General features: G+C 48.2%; 1 protein-coding gene across 1 annotated transcript in view; it reads left to right on the forward strand.

Annotated features, from left to right (window-relative positions):
• EPHA10 (EPH receptor A10) overlaps positions 1-15,784 on the forward strand; it is a 41,390-nt gene extending 25,606 nt beyond the window's left edge. The window contains 13 exon segments of the mRNA XM_036745851.1: positions 1,035-1,206; positions 1,405-1,513; positions 8,454-8,512; positions 8,726-8,851; positions 11,822-12,007; positions 12,894-12,955; positions 13,555-13,758; positions 14,114-14,263; positions 14,599-14,796; positions 15,104-15,115; positions 15,162-15,189; positions 15,192-15,297; positions 15,670-15,784. Coding sequence (XP_036601746.1) covers positions 1,035-1,206; positions 1,405-1,513; positions 8,454-8,512; positions 8,726-8,851; positions 11,822-12,007; positions 12,894-12,955; positions 13,555-13,758; positions 14,114-14,263; positions 14,599-14,796; positions 15,104-15,115; positions 15,162-15,189; positions 15,192-15,297; positions 15,670-15,784 — 1,527 coding nt within the window.
• The last annotated feature ends 3,055 nt before the right edge of the window (positions 15,785-18,839 follow it).

The following is an 18,839-nucleotide window of genomic DNA, read 5'->3' on the forward strand; positions in this document are numbered from 1 at the left end:
CCAAATGGCCCATCTCTCATCAATTGACTTCCCTAAGCAATTCTCTCTAGTGGACAGCTTGCTGAGTCTTCCCATAACCCCTCACTAACATGCTATCTTTTCTCCCTCCCCCCACCTTCTCCATGTCTTCCTCCTTACTGTCTCATCACCCCAGGGTAAAAGTCTAAACCTTCCTCACCTTGGTCAGCTTTCACTTCAACAACAATGAGATTTATGAAGTACCTACTGCATGCACAGTCCCATAGGGGAGAAGGGGAAAAGCTGAGGGAGATACTTCTCACTCTAGGACTTCAAGACATTTATGATTTTGCAGATCCCAACCCTTTCACCCCTTGGGCAGTCATGGTGGCCAACCTTTCATTCTAAGGCTGTGGATGGGGCTCTCTCTTGCATTTGGGGTCTCTACCTCTTCTACCAGTGGCACATGGAGAGAAAGAAAGGGCAAAGACTTGCTCTTGGATGCACGGACTTAGTTTTGCCCAAATGTGTATGAGAGTGGAGGGGGAGGGACCAGGGAAAGAAAATTGATTTTTTTTGTCTTTAATCCTCAATTGGGACAACAATAGCTTTTCTCTGCATCTCCTTAACTCATTGTTGCTACCATCCCCTATGTAGGTCCGAAGTGGGTAGGCTTTCCCTCATCCTGTGGCCTCCCTGCCACCACTTTTGTTAACAGGATGTCCTCAGCTTCAAAATCATCTCCTTCCTCCTTTTCTTTAAAAAAAAATTATTTTCATTAATGCCTTTATTTTTTTACACATGTTCATTTTCAAATATATCCTCCCGTATCCCTATCAGTGAGTCTTTTTGCCTTGTAACACAGATTTTTAAAATGAAGAAGAAAAAAATATAGTTCATCAAAACCCAGTCAATATATCTGACAATATATTCTAGTTTCTACCCCCATTATCCCCCAACTCTGCAAAGAAGCCTCCATCTCTTTCTAAGGAGATAAGGACCTATCATCTCATTGGGCAGATGAGCCAGATCTCCTGGACATCAGGCTATTCTTCCTACCTTCCTCCCTTACCCAGGGCCAGAGGGAGCAGACCTATGCCACTGTCCGGACAGGAGCACCTGCTGTCACAGTCAATAACCTGAAGCCAGCAACACTCTATGTTTTCCAAATCCGAGCGGCCTCACCTTCCCTCTCCCCAGAAGTTGGAAACTTCACTCCAAGCATAGAAGTAGAGACTCTAGTGGAGGGTAAGTACCGAAGGATTGGGGAGAAAGGAGGGGGAGAGTCTGCCAGGGAGAAGAAAGATGGAGGGAAGACTCTGGGAGGAAGGGGCAGGGCAGGGCCTGGGGAATTCCAAGTGCTGAATGTGGTCTGGGGTCCTAACCTTGGATAATGACCTCATCCAGCTCCCTACCCACTGCTCAATCCCTACTTTTCCATCCAAGCTGGCTCGGGGTCTAGGAAACAGAACCCTGCAGTAGTTGCTGTGATAGTGGCTGTAGCTGCCCTCCTCATCCTCGGCTTTGGGCTCAGTTCTCTGGCTATTTGGAAGAGGTAAGTGGCCTAGAGACCCTTCAACAAACACATGCTTCCTTCCAGCCTGGCTCCTGGGACCTGATGTCCCTGAGATGGGAGGGTGTAAAGATTCGGGTTCACTCCATCTATCCTATAACACACACAGATGCACATAAACAAGGATCTCTGCCTACCCAGACACAGAGGTTGAAATGCAATGCTTAGCTTGATGGGGAGTCCAGAGATCTGGGTTCTAGATTCAGCTCTTCTTCTCACTCCTTGGGCAAGTCTCTTCCTCTCTCTGGACTTCTTTTTTTTTTAGAGGGGGAAGGCAGGGCAATTGGGATTAAGGGACTTGCCCAAGGTCACACAGCTAGTGTGTTGAGTGTCTGAGGCCGGATTTGAACTCAGTTCCTCCTGACCCCACGTGCCGGTGCTCTACTCACTGTGCCACCTAGCTGCCCCTAGGGCTTCTGTTTTCTTATCTGTAAAATGAGGGGGCTGGGCATCAGAGTCTCTCTCAGCTTGCACATTCTCTGGTTCTTTGTACGGGCAGTACCCAAGATCGCTGTTGGCATTCTGTGTCTCTGCATATACATTTACATATAACTCACCATATTACAGTTAAGCATGATGCTCATATGAACTTGCACATGCAGACACACAGATCCAGGGATGCAAGAAGAGATACATGTACCATCCATCTCTTCCCCCTTCCTCCCCTCCACTCCCTGAGAAGGATGGGATTTGGGTGCTTAAATCGCTAACAGCCTGCAGGCCTCAGCAAGAACAGGGAGGGTGGACCCAGCCTTCCTGGGCTACTGCTCATAGTGATTAGGATTCGCTTCAGAGGGCCACAGGCCCCCAAGGGAAATGAGCTCCCGGTGCCTGGGCAAGCCTTGGAACTAATCCTGAAAATAAATGTGATGGTACATTCTCCAGGGCCAGAAAACCACAGTGGAAAGAGCCCTGGGCGGACAGGCAGGATACCTCGATTTTCATTTTGGCTTTTCTTCTTGAGCTGGTCACTTCTCACAGTGGGAACTTGGGACTTGGATGGTCCCTCCCAGCCTTGCCATTCTGTGGTTCTGTGTGTAAGAGGCTGGGGGTATGGGAGAGGAGGAGGACATGGGAAAGCAGGGACCAGGGCAAGTGCTAAGTCCTGCTGCAGCTCGCCAAGAGAGCAGGAAATCTGCCTTTGCTCCCTGACTCCTGGTTTACAAAGCTGCATTGAGGAGGGCCAGACAGTGAAGGAGGTGGAAAGAAGGTGGAATTAACACAAGGAAGTAGAGAATGAGATCAAATGAGATCAAAACTGAGATTATTGGGAGCTATTGCCGAGAGAGAGAGAGAGAGAGAGAGAGAGAGAGAGAGAGAGAGAGAGAGAGAGAGGAGAGAGAGGAGAGAGGGAGGGAGGGAGGAGAGGGAGAGAGAGAGAGAGAGAGAGAGAGAGAGAGAGAGAGAGAGAGAGAGAGAGAGAGTGAGAGAGAGAGAGGTGAGTATAGATAAGGGAAAAATGACCCAGTCTCTGGGGTGGAGGCTCCATTTCCTTGAATAGATACAGAAGGTACTATCCGTGAGAACAGTGACTGCTTCTTTTTTGGTTTTGTATACCCATCCATCAGGACTAGCACGGTGGTTGGCACCCTGTAGGCACTTAAACCCTTGATGAATTGAGAGGAGGGGTTGTACCAACAACCCTTGTCTGCTAGCTAGACTGACAGTCCAAAGCCCCAAGCTTCTGCTGAGCTTCTGGGGTTGTATGTGATGTTGTATCCCTGGCGGACAGCGCCTCGATCTGGCATGGCGTTTCACTCTTCTCTCTGAAGCCGTTTGGATTAGGGGGCTGCTAGAAAAGGCAGCACTTCAAAGGAACCTGCTGCAGCTTTTCCCACTGTGTGTGTATACGTTGCTGTGCATGTGTGCATACATGCATGTATGTGAGAGGGAGGAAGGCCCAGGGGGAAAACAGTGTTCTTCTTCTGGAGGCTGGGGGAGCCTGGGACAGCCTGGGACAGCTGGAATGAACATGCTGATGCCTGGGGAAATCTCTGAAGCTGATAATTATGCCAATTTCAAAGCCACTTGGCCAGATTCTGAGCTTCCCCCACCCCACTCTCTCCAGCCCCACCATCAGAGCTGGAGTGGGGGTGGGGGAATGGAGCGCATTGCTGAGGCTGCCTTAGTCAGACACTGCAGTCTAACGGCCTATAATTGGGAATGTTCCCAAATCAGAGCAAGATTAAACAGCCCCGAATGGGGAGAGTGTCTCATGGCCAGGAAGACTCAGGAAATCATCTGAAGTGGAAAAAGAAGAAAAATACAGACAGGGAAGAGGGACAGCTGGAGGTGGGGGGAGGGGCACATACAGACATCACCTGAAGCATTTTGGAGGCTGGATTGGGGGCTGAGTAGTGTTAAACAAATTAGGTCCTTGCTTATAAAAGGGCTTTCAGATAGACCAACATAGGCAGGGGAAAAAGATTTTTAACTCAATTTGGGAAACATTTATTAAGCAGCTACTAAGTGTGAGATATGCTATTCCTCATTCCTTAAACTCCCAACACCATCTTCTCCCTCTCCAACTCAGCAGGTCTTCACTGCGTGTGACATCTTCATAACCAAAACTGCCCTGCCCTCTCATTTTTCCCTTCCTATCTCAGAGAAAGAGGTAATATGTACTTTTGATCCCTTCGCCCCCGCCTCCTCTAGGACCTTATTCCATCCATCAGTGAGTCAGTCAAAGAATCAGAAAGTCAGAAGTGGAAGGGGCCTTTTTAGTCAACACTTCATTTTATAGACAAGGGAAGGGAAGTAACTTCTGCAGGGTTACACAGATAGCAAGGAGCTGAGCTGGGACTCTTCCTTTCTACTACACCATGGTGTCACTCTATCCTTCCATCCACTTCCTCTCCTCAGTGGACTCCTTCCCCTCTGCCTAGAAATGTGCTTGGGTCTCCTCTCCTGACCCTCTGCCTACCAATGTTCTTGGGTCTCTCCTCCTTCCACTCTGCTTACAAATGTTCTTGGGTCTCCCCTCATTCCACTCTGCCTACAAATGTTCTTGGGTCTCCCCTCCTGACCCTCTGCCTACAAATGTCTGGTCTCCCTCCTGACCCTGCTACAATGTTCTTGGGTCTCCCCTTCTGACCCTCTGCCTACAAATGTTCTTGGGTCTCCCCTTCTGACCCTCTGCCTACAAATGTTCTTGGGACTCTGCTTCTGAAATAGCTTAATCCTTTTCACCTCCTTGAGCTACCATCTGTATCCCTTCACCTCTAGACTCCAAGAATACATGCGTATCTGCCTCCATTTCCTCATTCTTTGCTCTGTCCTCAGACCCCCGAAGTCTGGCTTCTATCCAGGCCACTCCCCTGAAATGACTCTCTTACAAGGTATAGGATCTTAGAACTGGGAGGCACATCACAGGACATCTAGAGCAACCCTCTTATTTTACAGATGAGAAAACTGAGGCCCAGAGAAGCCAAGAGTCTTAGTCAATAAACATTTATTAAGTACCTACTAGGTACCAGGCACAAACATTAAGAAGCAAGAGATAGGCCCTGCCCTCAAGGAGTTCAAAATCTAATGTGGGAGATAAGCAAACAAATGTAAACAAACTACATCCAGGATAAACAGGAAATTAGAGAGGTAAAGCACTAGAATTAAGAAGACTTGGGAAAGGTTTCCTGTAGAAGATGAGATTTTAGTTGGAACTTGAAGGATGCCAGGGAAGTCAGTAGGCAGAGATGAGGAGGGAGAGCATTCCAGGCATGGGGGACAACCAGTGAAAATGCCCAGAGATGGGGCAGCTAGGTGGCACAGTGGATAGAACCCATCCCTAGAGTCAAGAGGAGTTCAAATCTGGCCTCAGACACTTTCCACCTACTAGCTGTGTTACCCTGGGCAAATCACTTAACCCCAATTGCATCTGAAAGGAAGAAAGAAAGGAAAGGAAAGTGATCAGCAGTGTCAAAGGCTGCAGAGGGGTCAAGGAGAATGAAGATGGAGAAAAGGCGATTGGATTTGGCAACTAAGAGATCATTAGGAACTTTGGAGAGAGGAGTTTTGGTGGAATGACATGGTCAGGAAACTAGATTATAAGGGATTAAGAAGTTGAGTGAGAGGAGGGAAAGTGGAGGCACCTATTATAGATGGCCTTTTTGAGAAGTTTCGACACAAAGGGCCAAAGAGCAATAGGACTAGAGGTTGAATTAGGGTGAGATCTGATGACTCCACATCCAGGGCTCTTTCCAGCGTACAATTACAGCCCCTTATCTCATTGCTAAATCCAGGCTCTTTCCTCAGTCCTCATCCTCCACCCTCACCATTTGGCCTCACTCATGCTGATGCTGATTATGTCAGTTCCAGGACACAGCCATCTGGTTGTTTTTCTACCTCTGAAACCCCCCTCCTCTGCCCCCTTATCAGACTCAGTTTTGGTTACCTGTCACCTAAATGGGACCTTGCCTCAAAGTCCGTCCTCAATCCTCTTTCTTTCTGAATATCCCTCAACAATATTTTTATAGTATCAGCTCTCAAGTTAAATTGTGTGCCCATTGAGCTCAGGATCTCCTTCTTCGGCACCCTGGGAGAGATATAAAATTGAAATAAGATGGGGTCCCTGCCCAATGGTGCTTACAGTCTAGGAGGGGAATAAGACACCATTGAAGTGATGGAGAAGTCAGCAGAATGCAGCCCGGTGAGAAATGAAGATATGGCTTACCTGGGCACTGTCCTTAAATGGAGGCTCTTGGAGGAATCCTCCACCTTCCAATCAGAGGGAGGGAGGGGCAGAAAGTACTGACTAGGAGTTTCAGGACTCCAGTGATCTTGCAGGGCACACTGACAAGGTATGGGCTGACATGATCTTCAGGTATAAAATAAAATTTCCAAGTCACTAGCCCTGACTTTTCCTGAGCCAATCTCTCATTTCTTCTAGTGAAATCCCCATTCTTCCTTTCGACTCAGGCTCAGGACCTCAGAATCCACTCATCTGACACCTTCCTGGCCTCTCCTTCCACACCCAATCAGTCACCAGCTGCCATCTAGTTATATCCTACCCATCCTTGCTGTTACTGTGCTGGGCCCAAGAATTCATCTCCTCTTCTTCTTCAGTGCATTTTGTATCAGAGTGCTACCAAGGTCCTCCCCTCCCCACATCCGCTCACCCACATACATTGGAACTAGTGTAAGGAACTTCTGGTAAGAAAATTCCCTCTACCAAGGCAGAGCTGAGTAGATAGAGTTCTAAACTTGGAGTCAGGAAGAGTTGAACTGGAATCCTTTCTTAGGCAGTCACTTACTGGACGGTTACTTAACCTCTCTGATCATTAGTTTCCTCCTCTGTAAAATGGGGATATTCTCCCCAAGGTTTTTAAAGAATCAAAAGCATGTATAAACATTAAACATTGTCATTATTATAATCACCTGTTCTCCAAGTTAGTCTTAGATTGTTGTCTGGGGGCACTGAGAGATTAAGTAACTGGCCTAGGGCTACACAGTTAACATTTGTCACAGGTAAGACTTGAATCCAGGTCTTCCTGATCCCAAGGATTTTTCATCCACTATCTCATGGCTGCCTCTGGATTAATCTTTCTAAAATGCCATTTTCCCCTATCATCCACACCTCCCTCCTCCCCCAGTGATTCTTCATTGCCCACAGGATAAAAATCCAAACTCTTTTGCCATCTGTGTCAGCTAGGTGGCACAGGGGATAGATCCCTGGGTCTAGAGTGAGGAAAACCTTAGTTCAAATGTAGCCTCGGATACTTATTAGAGGTGTGAATCTGGGCAAGTAACTTAACTTCTGTCTGCCTCAGTTTCCTCAACTGTAAAATAGGAATAATACCAACACCCCAGGGTTGTTGTTAAGATAAAACAGGATAATATTTGGAAATCACCTGGCACATAGTGGGTGCCTTAATAAATGCTTGCTTCCTTCCTTTTCTCATAAGCTTGCCTCTGTACATGAGATCTGTGCATCTCATTGATGGAGAGATTCTTTCATTGTGGATTATAATCCTTCCATGCCTGTTCCTCCTTAGGAAGTAGAAAATAAACTAGCCAACACATCCACCAAGTCTGGGATTGCATACCCTGTTTCCCAATAAACTCTCATGGTACCCCATTGTTTCCAGGATCAAATATTATTTTATCTTTATCTCATCCTTTAAAAATGTACATGTTTAGGTTTTATAATGTGCATTAATATCAGTAAGTGTGTACATTATGTGCTGAGGAGCAACATGGTGCAGTGGAGAGGGGATCGGACTCAGGAAGTCATGGGTTCACTTCCTACGTTGGTCTTTTATTGATGTGACCCTGGGCAAGTCCTCTACCCTCTACATGCCTTAGTGGCAGCTAGGTAGTACAGTGGTTAGAACACTGGACCTGGAGTCAAGACAGACATGGGTTCAAATCTAGCTTCAGATGCTTAATGGCTGTGCTATTCTGGGCATTTAACCTGTTTCCTCATCTGTGAAAGGGGGCTAATAATAGCACTTACCTTCCAGGGTTGTTGTGAGGATCAAATGAGATAATTGTAAGGCACTTTGCAAACCTTGAAGTTCTAGATAAATCCTAGGTATTATTGTTATCATTATGACTTGTTTTCCCATCTGTTAAGTGAAAGAATTGTATTCATGTAGCTTCAAAGTTCCTTCCAGCTCTAAATCTATGACCTGTAATTTATAGTGTATGCTCAGTTGTTGTTTTAACTGATGGGGAAGTATAATAAAAAATGTTTGGAGATCATTGTTCTAAGGTCCCTCTTAGCCCCGACATTCTGAGTCTCAAAGAAACAGGCACACATGTGGATTGCTGGAATCATGGCTCTGGTTGGGTTAACGGCAGAGAGTGTGTGTGTGTGTGTGTGTGTGTGTGTGTGTGTGTGTGTGTAAAGAGGCTGGTCTAAGGTTTGGCTAGTGCTGGGGGGCAGGTGCTGTCCCTCTTTAGTATTCCCCGCTCTGTTTCCCAGGCAGTGCGGATATGGAAAAGGCCTTGGAGATGGCAATGACGAGGAGCTCTACTTCCACTGTGAGTCTGGGACCCCTGGCTGTCCTTCTTCACTGACCAGCACCACCTCCTCTCCCTAGTCACCATCACAGGGCCAGGAGCTCAAGGGGGGAGGGGATTCCCTCCCAGGCTTGGATGCAGAGACGTCATCCTACCCTACCCCTACCCTGATGCTACTTCCTGAGCAGCAGCTTCTCTCCTAAGGGTATATCTGTCTTTTGTCCTCCACACCAGTTAAGGTCCCAACGAGGCGGACATATATTGACCTGGAAAACTGTGCCGATCCCATGCAGGCCTTGCACTTGTTTGCCAAAGAGCTGGACAGCTCCAGTGTGTCTGTCCACAGCATCATTGGCACAGGTAAGTGTCTCCCCTGACCCCAGCCTGGGTCAGGACACACACACACGTACATGTATGCATACACGCATATATTGGTAGACCTGGCTGGACCAGGCACCTTGATTTTTGGTTTCCATGGGAACACTGGCCAGATCTTCTCCAGGTTAGCCAAAAGATCAAAGCCAGACTCTTTATCACCCAGAGCCCTTTCCTGAGAGAAGGTATGTCTGTCCTTAGCCTCAGGCTGCCTACCTCTTCTGGTCATCCTTGGTGTTTGGTCCATCCCTCTCAGAATGGCAGCTGTCAATTATCTATGTGTGAATTTAATTCAACAAATTTTTAAAAAATAACCATTTTTGTCCTTATATCCCTTTCATTTCTCAATACACTTCTCCCTGATCTCCTACCCAGAGATGCAACCCTTATAAAATAGACAAAAAAAGTAGAAAATAAACTAGCCAACATATTCACCAAGTCTGGGATTGCATACCCCGTTCCACATTCATAGGCCCCCTCTTCTGCAAAGAAGGGAAGGAGGTACATTCCTTTTTATTTCCTCTTAGGGGCCCAGCTTGGTCATTATAATTATGCATTGTTAAGTTTTATTTTTTCAAAAAACATTTTTTACAGGGTGTTTAATAAATTCGTGTTGGATTGAACACAATTGAACTGTATTGAGTTGAATTATAATAACATGGTTAAAAATCCAGATGCTTATTGTGGTTTAGCATTTACATAACATGATTGGTTACCAAGCACTTAACATTCATCATAGCAGGTATTTGCTCATAACACAGTGCTAAGATCTGTGGGAAATATGACATTTAGCTAAGGCATGCTTCCTGCCCTAAGAGAGCTTCTTGTTTATTAGGAGGATAAGACACAAAAACATTAACTGGAACACACAGTATTACTCAAGAAGTGCCCTAAAGAAATGCATGTGGAGTTCTAGAGAAAGGAGGATTGTTAGTCCCTCCCCCAACTCTTCCTTTCTTCACTCTGTGTGTGGTTAAAGAACACAGACTTTACATAGTTTGAGGAGTCACATGCCATTCCATCTCCCACTTCCATGCCTTTGTACCAGCTGTCTCCCCGGCCTGGAATGACCTCCCTTCTCACCTCTGGCTCTTAGAATCCCTAGCTCACTTTAAAGCTTGGCTCAAGTGCCCTCTCCTAAAGCAAGTTTTTTCTATCCCCTTACCTCCACTTCAGTTGCTTCCACCCAGTGCCTCATTCCCCTCCCAAATTACCTTGTATTTATTTTGCAAAAGCAGCATGACATAGTGATTAAAGTACCATCTTGGAGTAAGCAAAACCCAAGGTCAAGTCTTACCCCTTTCACATGCTGGCTGTGTGACCTTGAGCAAGTCACTTAACCTCTCAGTGCCCCAAGTAATTCTCTAAAATTCTAAATTGCAGAGCAGACACAGATCTCTATTGGTAAAGGGAGTTTACTCACTGGGGGTTCCCATTACCAATGGAAGCATAGGTTGGACCCAAAAAACCAAAAGTGTTTGTGTGTACTGTGGTACTGTGTATGAGCGAAAGAGAGAGAGAGAGAGAGAGAGAGAGAGAGAGAGAGAGAGAGAGAGAGAAATTAGGGGTGGCTAGGTGGCTCAGCGGATAGAATGCTGGAGTCAGGAAGACTCAGCTCCTTGAGTTCAAATCTGGCTTCCTAGCTGTGTGACCCTGGGCAAGTCACTTAACTCTATTTGGCTCTGTTTCCTCATTTGTAAAATGATCTGGAGAAGGAAATGGCAAACTACTCCAGTATGTTTGCTGAGAAAACTTCAAATGTGGTCATGGAGAGTCAGACATATATACATACATACATACATATATTATATATATATTTATATGTGTATATGTTGTTTCCTCCGATTGACTATAAGTTCCTTGAGGGCAAAGACTGTTTCACTATACTTACTGTCTCATGACTCTTTGTGATCATTACAATCCCACAATATATGAGAAAGGAGAGGGGAGAGAGAAACAGACAAAGAGAAAGAGACACAGAGACAGAGGAAGAAAGATACAGGGAGAGACAAGGAGAGAAATGGAGACAGACAAAGATAGAGGGGGAGACAGTAGAAAGTTTATATATATATATATATACACATATATATGTATATAAATAATATGTGTGTATACATATATATGTATGGAGAGAGAGAGAGCGAAATGAATTTTGATCATCGCTTCTATTTGTGAGGATTGTTGAGAATTCGTTGGAATTATTATATCGCCCACAGACAGAGGGCAGAGCTGTAACTAAGATGGAGCAATGAGTTTTGCCTCAGGGAGATGCCACTTTAGAGGTTGGGCTCCTTCACCTGGCAACCATAGCTCTAGCTCCGTCCCCTCCATCCACCTTCCCTGCATCTATCAGTCCTTCAGCAGTGCTCTGAGATGAAGTTCCTCCCCTTGGAAGCCACACCCTAAATGACACCCCTGTCCCACTGTGTCTCATCATGCCCCCAGCCCTGCCTTTCCCTTAACCCCAGATTCAAAAATGATTAGCTATGGCCCTACCCTCAGACCACAGTTACAGTACCTGACACTTCCCACAGTTAAATGACTGTGGGCAAGCCTCGGAACCTCAGTTTTCTCACCTATAAAATGGGGAGATTTTAGAAGGAATTCCTATTCAGTCAGAGATTGGATGAGATGGAGGTCCCTTCCAAACTCTAGGTCTATGAGCCTAGCCTATGACCTTCTGCTATTTACCTCACAGGGCTGGTGTGAGGAAAACACTTCTTTGTAAGTCTTCATTTGCTTTAGAAATGGGAAACCGTTTGATGATCATGTTTATCATGGTCACTGTTCCCTGCTGCTCCCCCTGTGGTGGGTTCAGCTGCCCTGCAGTGGGGTTGGGATGGGGAAGGGGGGAGATGCCATGGAGTCGGGGAGGGGAAGGGGTGGCAGAGAGTAGCTTATGCCTTCCCCTCCTGCTCTGTGGAGCTGGCTGCTGAGTTGTCCTATTCCCCGCAGGTCAGTTTGGAGACCTGTGCAGTGGCTGCCTGAGGCTGCCAGGTGGGCGGGAGCTCCTGGTGGCTGTGCACACCCTACGGGATGGCGCTTCAGAAAAGCAAAAGCTCCGTTTCCTGGCAGCGGCCTGTGCTCTGGGTCAGTTTGACCACTCCAATATCGTGCGGCTGGAAGGCGTCGTCACCCGAGGCAAGTCACACCTCTGGACCTTGGATAGCTCCTTCTGACCTACCAGCAGGGAGATGTCCAATCCCTACTGTCTGAAAAAGAAATCCTCCTCTACTCAGTGCTTTCCTCACCCATTCCAGCTCCCCCAGGCCCCAGGAGGCTCCAACTGCTCCCTTCCTTTTTTATTACTTATTATTTTATTACTTATTATTACCTCACCAACAGATGGAGCTGTAACTAAGTCCGGACAACAAGAGTGTTGTCTCATAGTGATGAAACTCTAGGGGGTACAGTTGTTTCACCGGGGAGCCACAACCCTAGCCCCTCCTTTTGGTGCAATCCCTGCCTCTGCACTCACTCCACCCACCAAAAAATTTGGTTTTAAACCTTCTATTGTTTTGAAATCAAAAGAGCTGGGTTTAACTCTCACTCTGCTACTGACTCTCTATGTGACACTGGGCAAGACCCTTCCTGTCTCTGGGTTTATTTCGTTATCTGTAAAATGAGATGACTGGACTTGAGATTTCTAATAACCCCTTCCAGTTCAAAATCTTAAGAGTCTCTAAGTATGGCAGTCACATTTTCTATTTTGAGGCTCCTTCCCTGTCTAAAAGCCTATGATGCACCGGGCAAGGCAGGCTCTCTCCCACACCCGTCTCACATCCATCCCATCCTGGCCCTGACTCTTTCAGACTTGAAAAAAACCTGTACAGTTCCTGGGTTCCTTCCCTCCTTTCTTCTCCTTTAGGCTCCCCAACTCTACGTTCTTTGTTCCTGTCCTTGCTGGGAACATCCCAAGGGCCCCATCCTTACCCCGACTGGGGACTGAACCTGAAGCTTGGGGAGGAGAGAGTGGACGGGTAGCCTGTGTTAAGCATATGGTTCTGCCCTCTTTGCCTGGTTCTAGGGATCACCATGATGATTGTCACTGAGTACATGGGCAATGGGGCCCTGGATGACTTCCTCAGGGTGAGTGCTCCACCTTCCCTTCACAGCTTCAGGGATTGTGGGGGGATCAGAGCTGAGGATGAAGGTTCTGGAGCTCTCAGGTTCTGGCCCAAGGCCTGATATGTTAGATTCAGGATGTGCTAGCATGGCCACTTCCTAGCTAGGCAAGTCAGTTCATCTCTACGACTCTCAGCTTCCTCACCTGTAAAATGGGAATAAAGCTACTTACACTCCCTAACTTGAAGTGTCAGGAGGAAAGTGCTCTTTAAACCTAAATAGTCTATGAAAATGTTGATCATTGTGGCTGTGGCCATGGTCATGATCAATATTACCATAAGTGTTGGGCCCTGGGTTTTAAAATTTTTTTCATTAACCCTATTGGTCTACGTACTCCCTGGGCACTCATGGGAAGGTGAAGGCCAGGAAGGCTGTTCCCTCAACACCCTCCCACCCCTGCCCAGTAACACAGTGACTTGGGTTGGGAGCCCCTGGGGGAAGAAGGGGAAAAAAGGAATCCAAGAATTCCAAAAAGAAAAGGGATTCAAGTGTGAGTGGGGCCTGGGTTTACTGGAAGGACCATGGTAGGATTTCTGCATCCCCTCCTTTCCCTGCTTCCCCAGAGATATGATGGGCAGCTGACTGTGAGCCAGCTGCTGGGACTGCTACCTGGGGTAGCATCAGGAATGCGATACCTGTCTGAGATGGGCTATGTCCACCGTGGCTTGGCTGCCCGTCATGTACTGGTCAGCAGCAGCCTTGACTGCAAGATCTCAGGCTTTGGGCAGGGCCCCCAGGACCAGGCTGAAGCTGTCTACACTACCTTGGTGAGGCATACTCTCTTCCATCCCTGCTCAGCCTCTCTCCACCTATACCCAGATGCATGGGCCTACCCTGGGTGTGTTTCTGGTTGGCTCACCTTGGGGATCAGTATAAGGGGCCTCCTTCAGGTATGGATTTCCAAGGGTGGGGGGAGAGGGAGAGGAGAAGGTATCAATCATGCTGAATCTTACTGGAAAGAAGGACAGAGGTTTGTTTGAGGGTGGAGGGTTTCGGTGGAGGACATCTTGGTAAAGGTAAGTGGAGTATAGGAGTGGAGAAACCTTGGATGGTGGTGGGTGGGGGGAGGGGGGAAACAAAGCATCTAGGCCTTCAATCGTGTCTCTATGACTGGCCCTGCAGAGCGGTAGGAGCCCAGTTCTATGGGCTGCCCCTGAGACTGTGCAGTTGGGCCAGTTTACCTCATCCAGTGATGTGTGGAGCTTTGGAATCCTCATGTGGGAGGTGATGGCATTTGGAGAGCGGCCATACTGGGATATGTCCAGCCAGGATGTGAGTGGTCCCTGGTCCAAGATTGGGGTGGGGGTGTAAAAACTTAGCAGCTCAGACAAACTCCCCTGCCCAGTTGTGTTCTGCCTTGAGACCCTCTGGTCCCTGCTTTGAGATCCTCTGCTTCCTATCCTGGGATCCTCTGGACCCTGCCCTGGGACTCTGTGCCTACCACCCACCTCCCAACCAAGTACCTACCCCAGGCCAAAGTCTCCTTAGGCTGAGTATGCTAGGTTAGAAAGGAATGGGAACTTGAAGTCTTTTCCTTTTGTTGTCTTTGGCTCTGTCCTCTGTTTTCGAACATGGCCCTGGCCATCCATACAACGTTGTGGGTCTAGGTAATCAAGGCCATTGAGGATGGCTTCCGGCTTCCAGCTCCCCGGAGCTGCCCCTCCTCGCTGCACCAGCTCATGCTCCATTGTTGGAGGAAGGACCCCAGGGAGCGACCTAGGTTCACACAGATCCATAGTATCCTGTGCAAGATGGCGGAAGATCCAGAGACTCCCCCAAGTGCCACCCTCACCTGCCCCAGATATGTCCCAGACAACCTCACCTGTCCTAGATATATCCCGGACATCCTCACTCTTACCTGTCCCAGGTATGTCCCCCATACCAGGCATGTCCCAACTACTTCCAGTCACATTCCTGATACCCTGGCACTGGCTATGCCCTCATGCCCCTGACAATGCCATGTATGTCCTAATGCCCTCATAGGTGCCAGGAAAAACCAGTCCATCCCCCCATCTGTCCCAAGCATACCCCCTGATATGCTCACCAATACCAAGTATAACCCTGGTGTTCTTACCTCTGCCAAGCACATCCCTGACACTCCATTTGTTCCAGATATCTCCCTTAGTTTCATCTGACTGTCTCCTCTGGTCCCCTGGCCCCTGACTCCCAGTGTGATTGTACTTTTTCCACCTTCCCTTCAGTTCTGTGGATGAATGGCTGGAGGCCCTGAACTTGGACCAGTACAAAGATAGGTTTGCTGCTGCTGGTTATGACTGCCTGGAGTCTGTGGCCATGATGAATCTTGAGTGAGTCCTGGGAAGTAGGAAAAAGGGGAATGAGATCTAGACTCTGGCTTTGGAGGTGGTGGCATTTTAGGGGTTCCCTAGTCTAATGGTATCTTAGTTCTAAGGACCCTATGCTCTGTGCAGAGTTAAAGGGGTGGTGGCATCTGAGTCCCTCCCTCATGTGTACTCCATACTCTTGGATGGGCCCTATCCCTGATCCAGAAGCCAGACTTAGCAAGGAGGGAAGAGAGTCTAAGGGCAGTGTGGGAGGAGAATCTCCTGGTGAGGAAGGGGATGGGGAGGAAAGGGAGGAGAGTTCAGGAAAAGGAGAGGGAAGCAATGGTAGAATGTCATCTCCCTCCAGAGCAGGGCCTGACTCTCTTTCGTCCACAGTGACCTGTTCAACCTGGGTATCTTCCCTCGAGCACATCGAGATATCCTCTTGAGTGGGATTCGAATGCTCCGGGCACGAGTAATTGAACTGCAGGGACAAGGGGTTCAGGTGTGAGCTGGATCCCCCCTTTCTCTCCTGTTGGTGAGGCCCAAGGACGCTGGCTCTTCTGCCCTGCCCAGTTCCCCACTCAGCCCTGTTCTCTGGCTGGGCTCCAGGTGATCTGGAGACCATACACAGCCCGGAGATTGGTGGCCTCCTCGGGCTTCTGATATCTTTTCTGACCTCAAGCCACCAGACTCTAAGCTTGTGGCCCTGTGGATCGCAGAGTACAGAGCCCACCTGGAGGAATGGAGCAGGTGTGGTGGCTGGGGGCCAGTGACTCTCCTACTCCTCAGTCCCAGCCTGCTCTTGTTCCCTTAGCAGCTTCCTGCCCCCTAACTCCCAACTCCCTATTCCCTAACCTCCATACATCAGTCTTTATTCCCAAACCGGCAGGACCCTCGGGCCTGCGAAAGAGGATGAGGGGCTCTGGGAAGTACCCATGGTGAGCATTCTCAAATCTGCCCTGCTCCCAGTTCATTCACTTTTCTCTTCCACACACACGGGATTTTGTCCCCCTTTGGGACTGGACTCAAGGGATTGCGGAGGTAGGTAGTGGAAGCTTTGGAAGGAACATCTGCTTCTGTGGTTCTACCTAGTTCTAGGAGTGTGGGCCAGAGAGGGATCCCCCCATGATGCCCCTCCCCTCCCTAACCCTAGCTCTCCTAAAGCCCAAACAGGAAGCATGAGAAGAGTGCAGGTGGGCACTGGTGAGCAGCCCAAAAGCCTTGGGGTCCAGCTGGCTAACCTGACAGTTGGCCTCAGAGTCCCCAATCTCAGGTGCTTATAGAGACATATCTCTGTCTGTCTTCTGTTCATCTGTTTCCCTCTGGGGTCTTGTCAGAACTACCACCTCTTCAGGGCCATGTCATCCACTCCCAACATCATCCTGACATCCCTGACTTCCAGACCAATGAGAATCTGTCCCATTTTAAAGATATCACTGCCTCCTTGGAAGTTCTTTGACAGGTCTAGCTTCAGTCTTTGTTACTGCCGGTTCCTTTTCACTGTGGAGTCAGAGAGGAGCCTGTCTTCTGAGTAACTCACCCTGGACCTGCCACATTCCTGCTGCCAAACTGGGGGGAGGAGGGAGACAAACAGAGGTCTCATTTTTCATTCCTTTATAAGCTAGCAGGGGTTTTGCCTTTCTTTCCCCTGTACCTGGCCCTAGGTAAGAACTTGGAACTGCTTTCTCTGTTCTCAGCACATAAAAGCCCTATTCTCCAGCCTCCAGGGAGTATGGGGGAATCACAGAATATCAGACCTAGAGAGAGCTAAGGTAACCTAGTCCAACCTTCCCATTTTACGGGTAGAGAAAGTGAGTCGCAGGGAGAGAAAGCAGCTTGCTCAAAGTTGCTGAGTCAGTAGAGCTGAGACATAACCAATGTTGCTTGACTCTTAGGGCTTTTCTCATTTCACCAGGCTGCCTCCTAGAAAACCCTTTAGTGTTTTTTCCCCCTGTGACTTTAACTCCCCTCTGATATAGTGGCCCAGAAGAGCTTAGTCTGGGAAGTCCTCTTAGAATAGGTGGGAGCTGAGTTGGGCTTCGAAGGATGGGTATAGAGAGAGCCAGGAGGTAGGGAACCCCTGGATAGGAGTGACCTTGGTGGTTTGCAATTCAATGCCTGGCATGAGTGGGGTAGATAGATAGGCTGGGGAGGAGGGACAGAAGTCCAGGAAGCTGGAAAGATGGCAGAGTTAGTCCCAGTTGGTCTGTATTGGACCAGGTACAGACCCAGAGATTTCCAAGGGTCAGTAGTTTGGAGCCCGCAGCAGGCAAAAAGGGTCTACACCAAGAGAAAAATGCCCCACCCCTACTCCCAGTTACGTTATTTCCTCAAGGCTAGACATCTCTAACTTTTCTGTGGAGGACATCTCTCTATAGAGATAGGAGCTATTGGTGTTGAGCGGAGCTTTTCCTCCCCAGGAGTGTGATCCTAAGCTTGCTGACTTCTGACTTTCGGACTGGAGCTCATGACATCCAAGGATGGGCTGAAAGAACTAGTGATGTTTAACTATGGGGATGGGCATGATAGCCTGTCTTATAATATCTAAAGGGCTGTCCCAAGGAAGAGGAACTGGGCTGGGTCTGCTTAGCCCCAGAGGACTAGGAGCAGTGGCGAGAAGCTTCAGGGAGCCAACTTCGTGACCATCAGCGCTGTCCCAAGGTGGAATGGACTTGGGGTGGGGGTGGTAGAGTATGATTTGGGGAGAGTGCTGTAAAGGACATTCCTATACAAGAAATGGTGGTAGGAAACACCCTCTGTCCCCCTGGAGACCCCTCCCCACCTCTGAGACTCTGTGATGAAAACCCCAGTTATACATGGTATTACCCCCCCACATTCTATACAGATCTATTTTTATATGAAAGTTGTTAATTTCACCACAGTGTAAGCCAATGGGGCGGAGGGGGTGGGGTGTGATGGGGCAGGGGAGTTCTTTGTGATTTGATTTCTTTGGTTAATTTTGAGATGTTTTATATTCATGGGGTCCTGTCTGCTACATGCAATAATAAAGACATATGGACACCTGGACTGTGAAATAAAGGGGAGTCCTGTGTGGTCAGCTATGAAAGTGATGATGATGGGGGCAGGAGGCCTGGCCCAGAAGGATACACACAGCCTCCAGGCTATTAAAGAGAACCCTGGCAGGGGTGGGAGTTTCATTACTGCATTTTTTAAAGGGACTGGAAAGCATCATCCAAGATCTTTGACCCTTAAGGACAATGATTGGAGAGGTGGGTGGAGATGATGAGGAATTCTACCTGATTAATTCACCAAACACTTTCTATGTGCAAAGAACAGCTGAGGTATGTCTCTGAGCAGCAAGGGGGCCTCCTGTGGGGCTTTTAGGTAGAGATGGGGTAAAAGTTTTATCTCTGGAATCCCACTCTAGGTCCAAGCTGCCCTTAGGCATCTTTTTGCCCTTTTCAAGCCTTTGCAGAGCTCAGGAGGGTGAGTTAGCAACGCAAAGGCTTGGGTTCAGAAACCAAACATGGACGATCACCTCTTCCCCAGATACTTGACTGCTGCCTTCCCCTCTCCCCAGGTCATATCTAAACTTGATGACT

This window comes from Trichosurus vulpecula, chromosome 2 (assembly GCF_011100635.1).
Source record: "Trichosurus vulpecula isolate mTriVul1 chromosome 2, mTriVul1.pri, whole genome shotgun sequence".
In the NCBI taxonomy this organism is placed as follows: Eukaryota; Metazoa; Chordata; class Mammalia; order Diprotodontia; family Phalangeridae; genus Trichosurus; species Trichosurus vulpecula.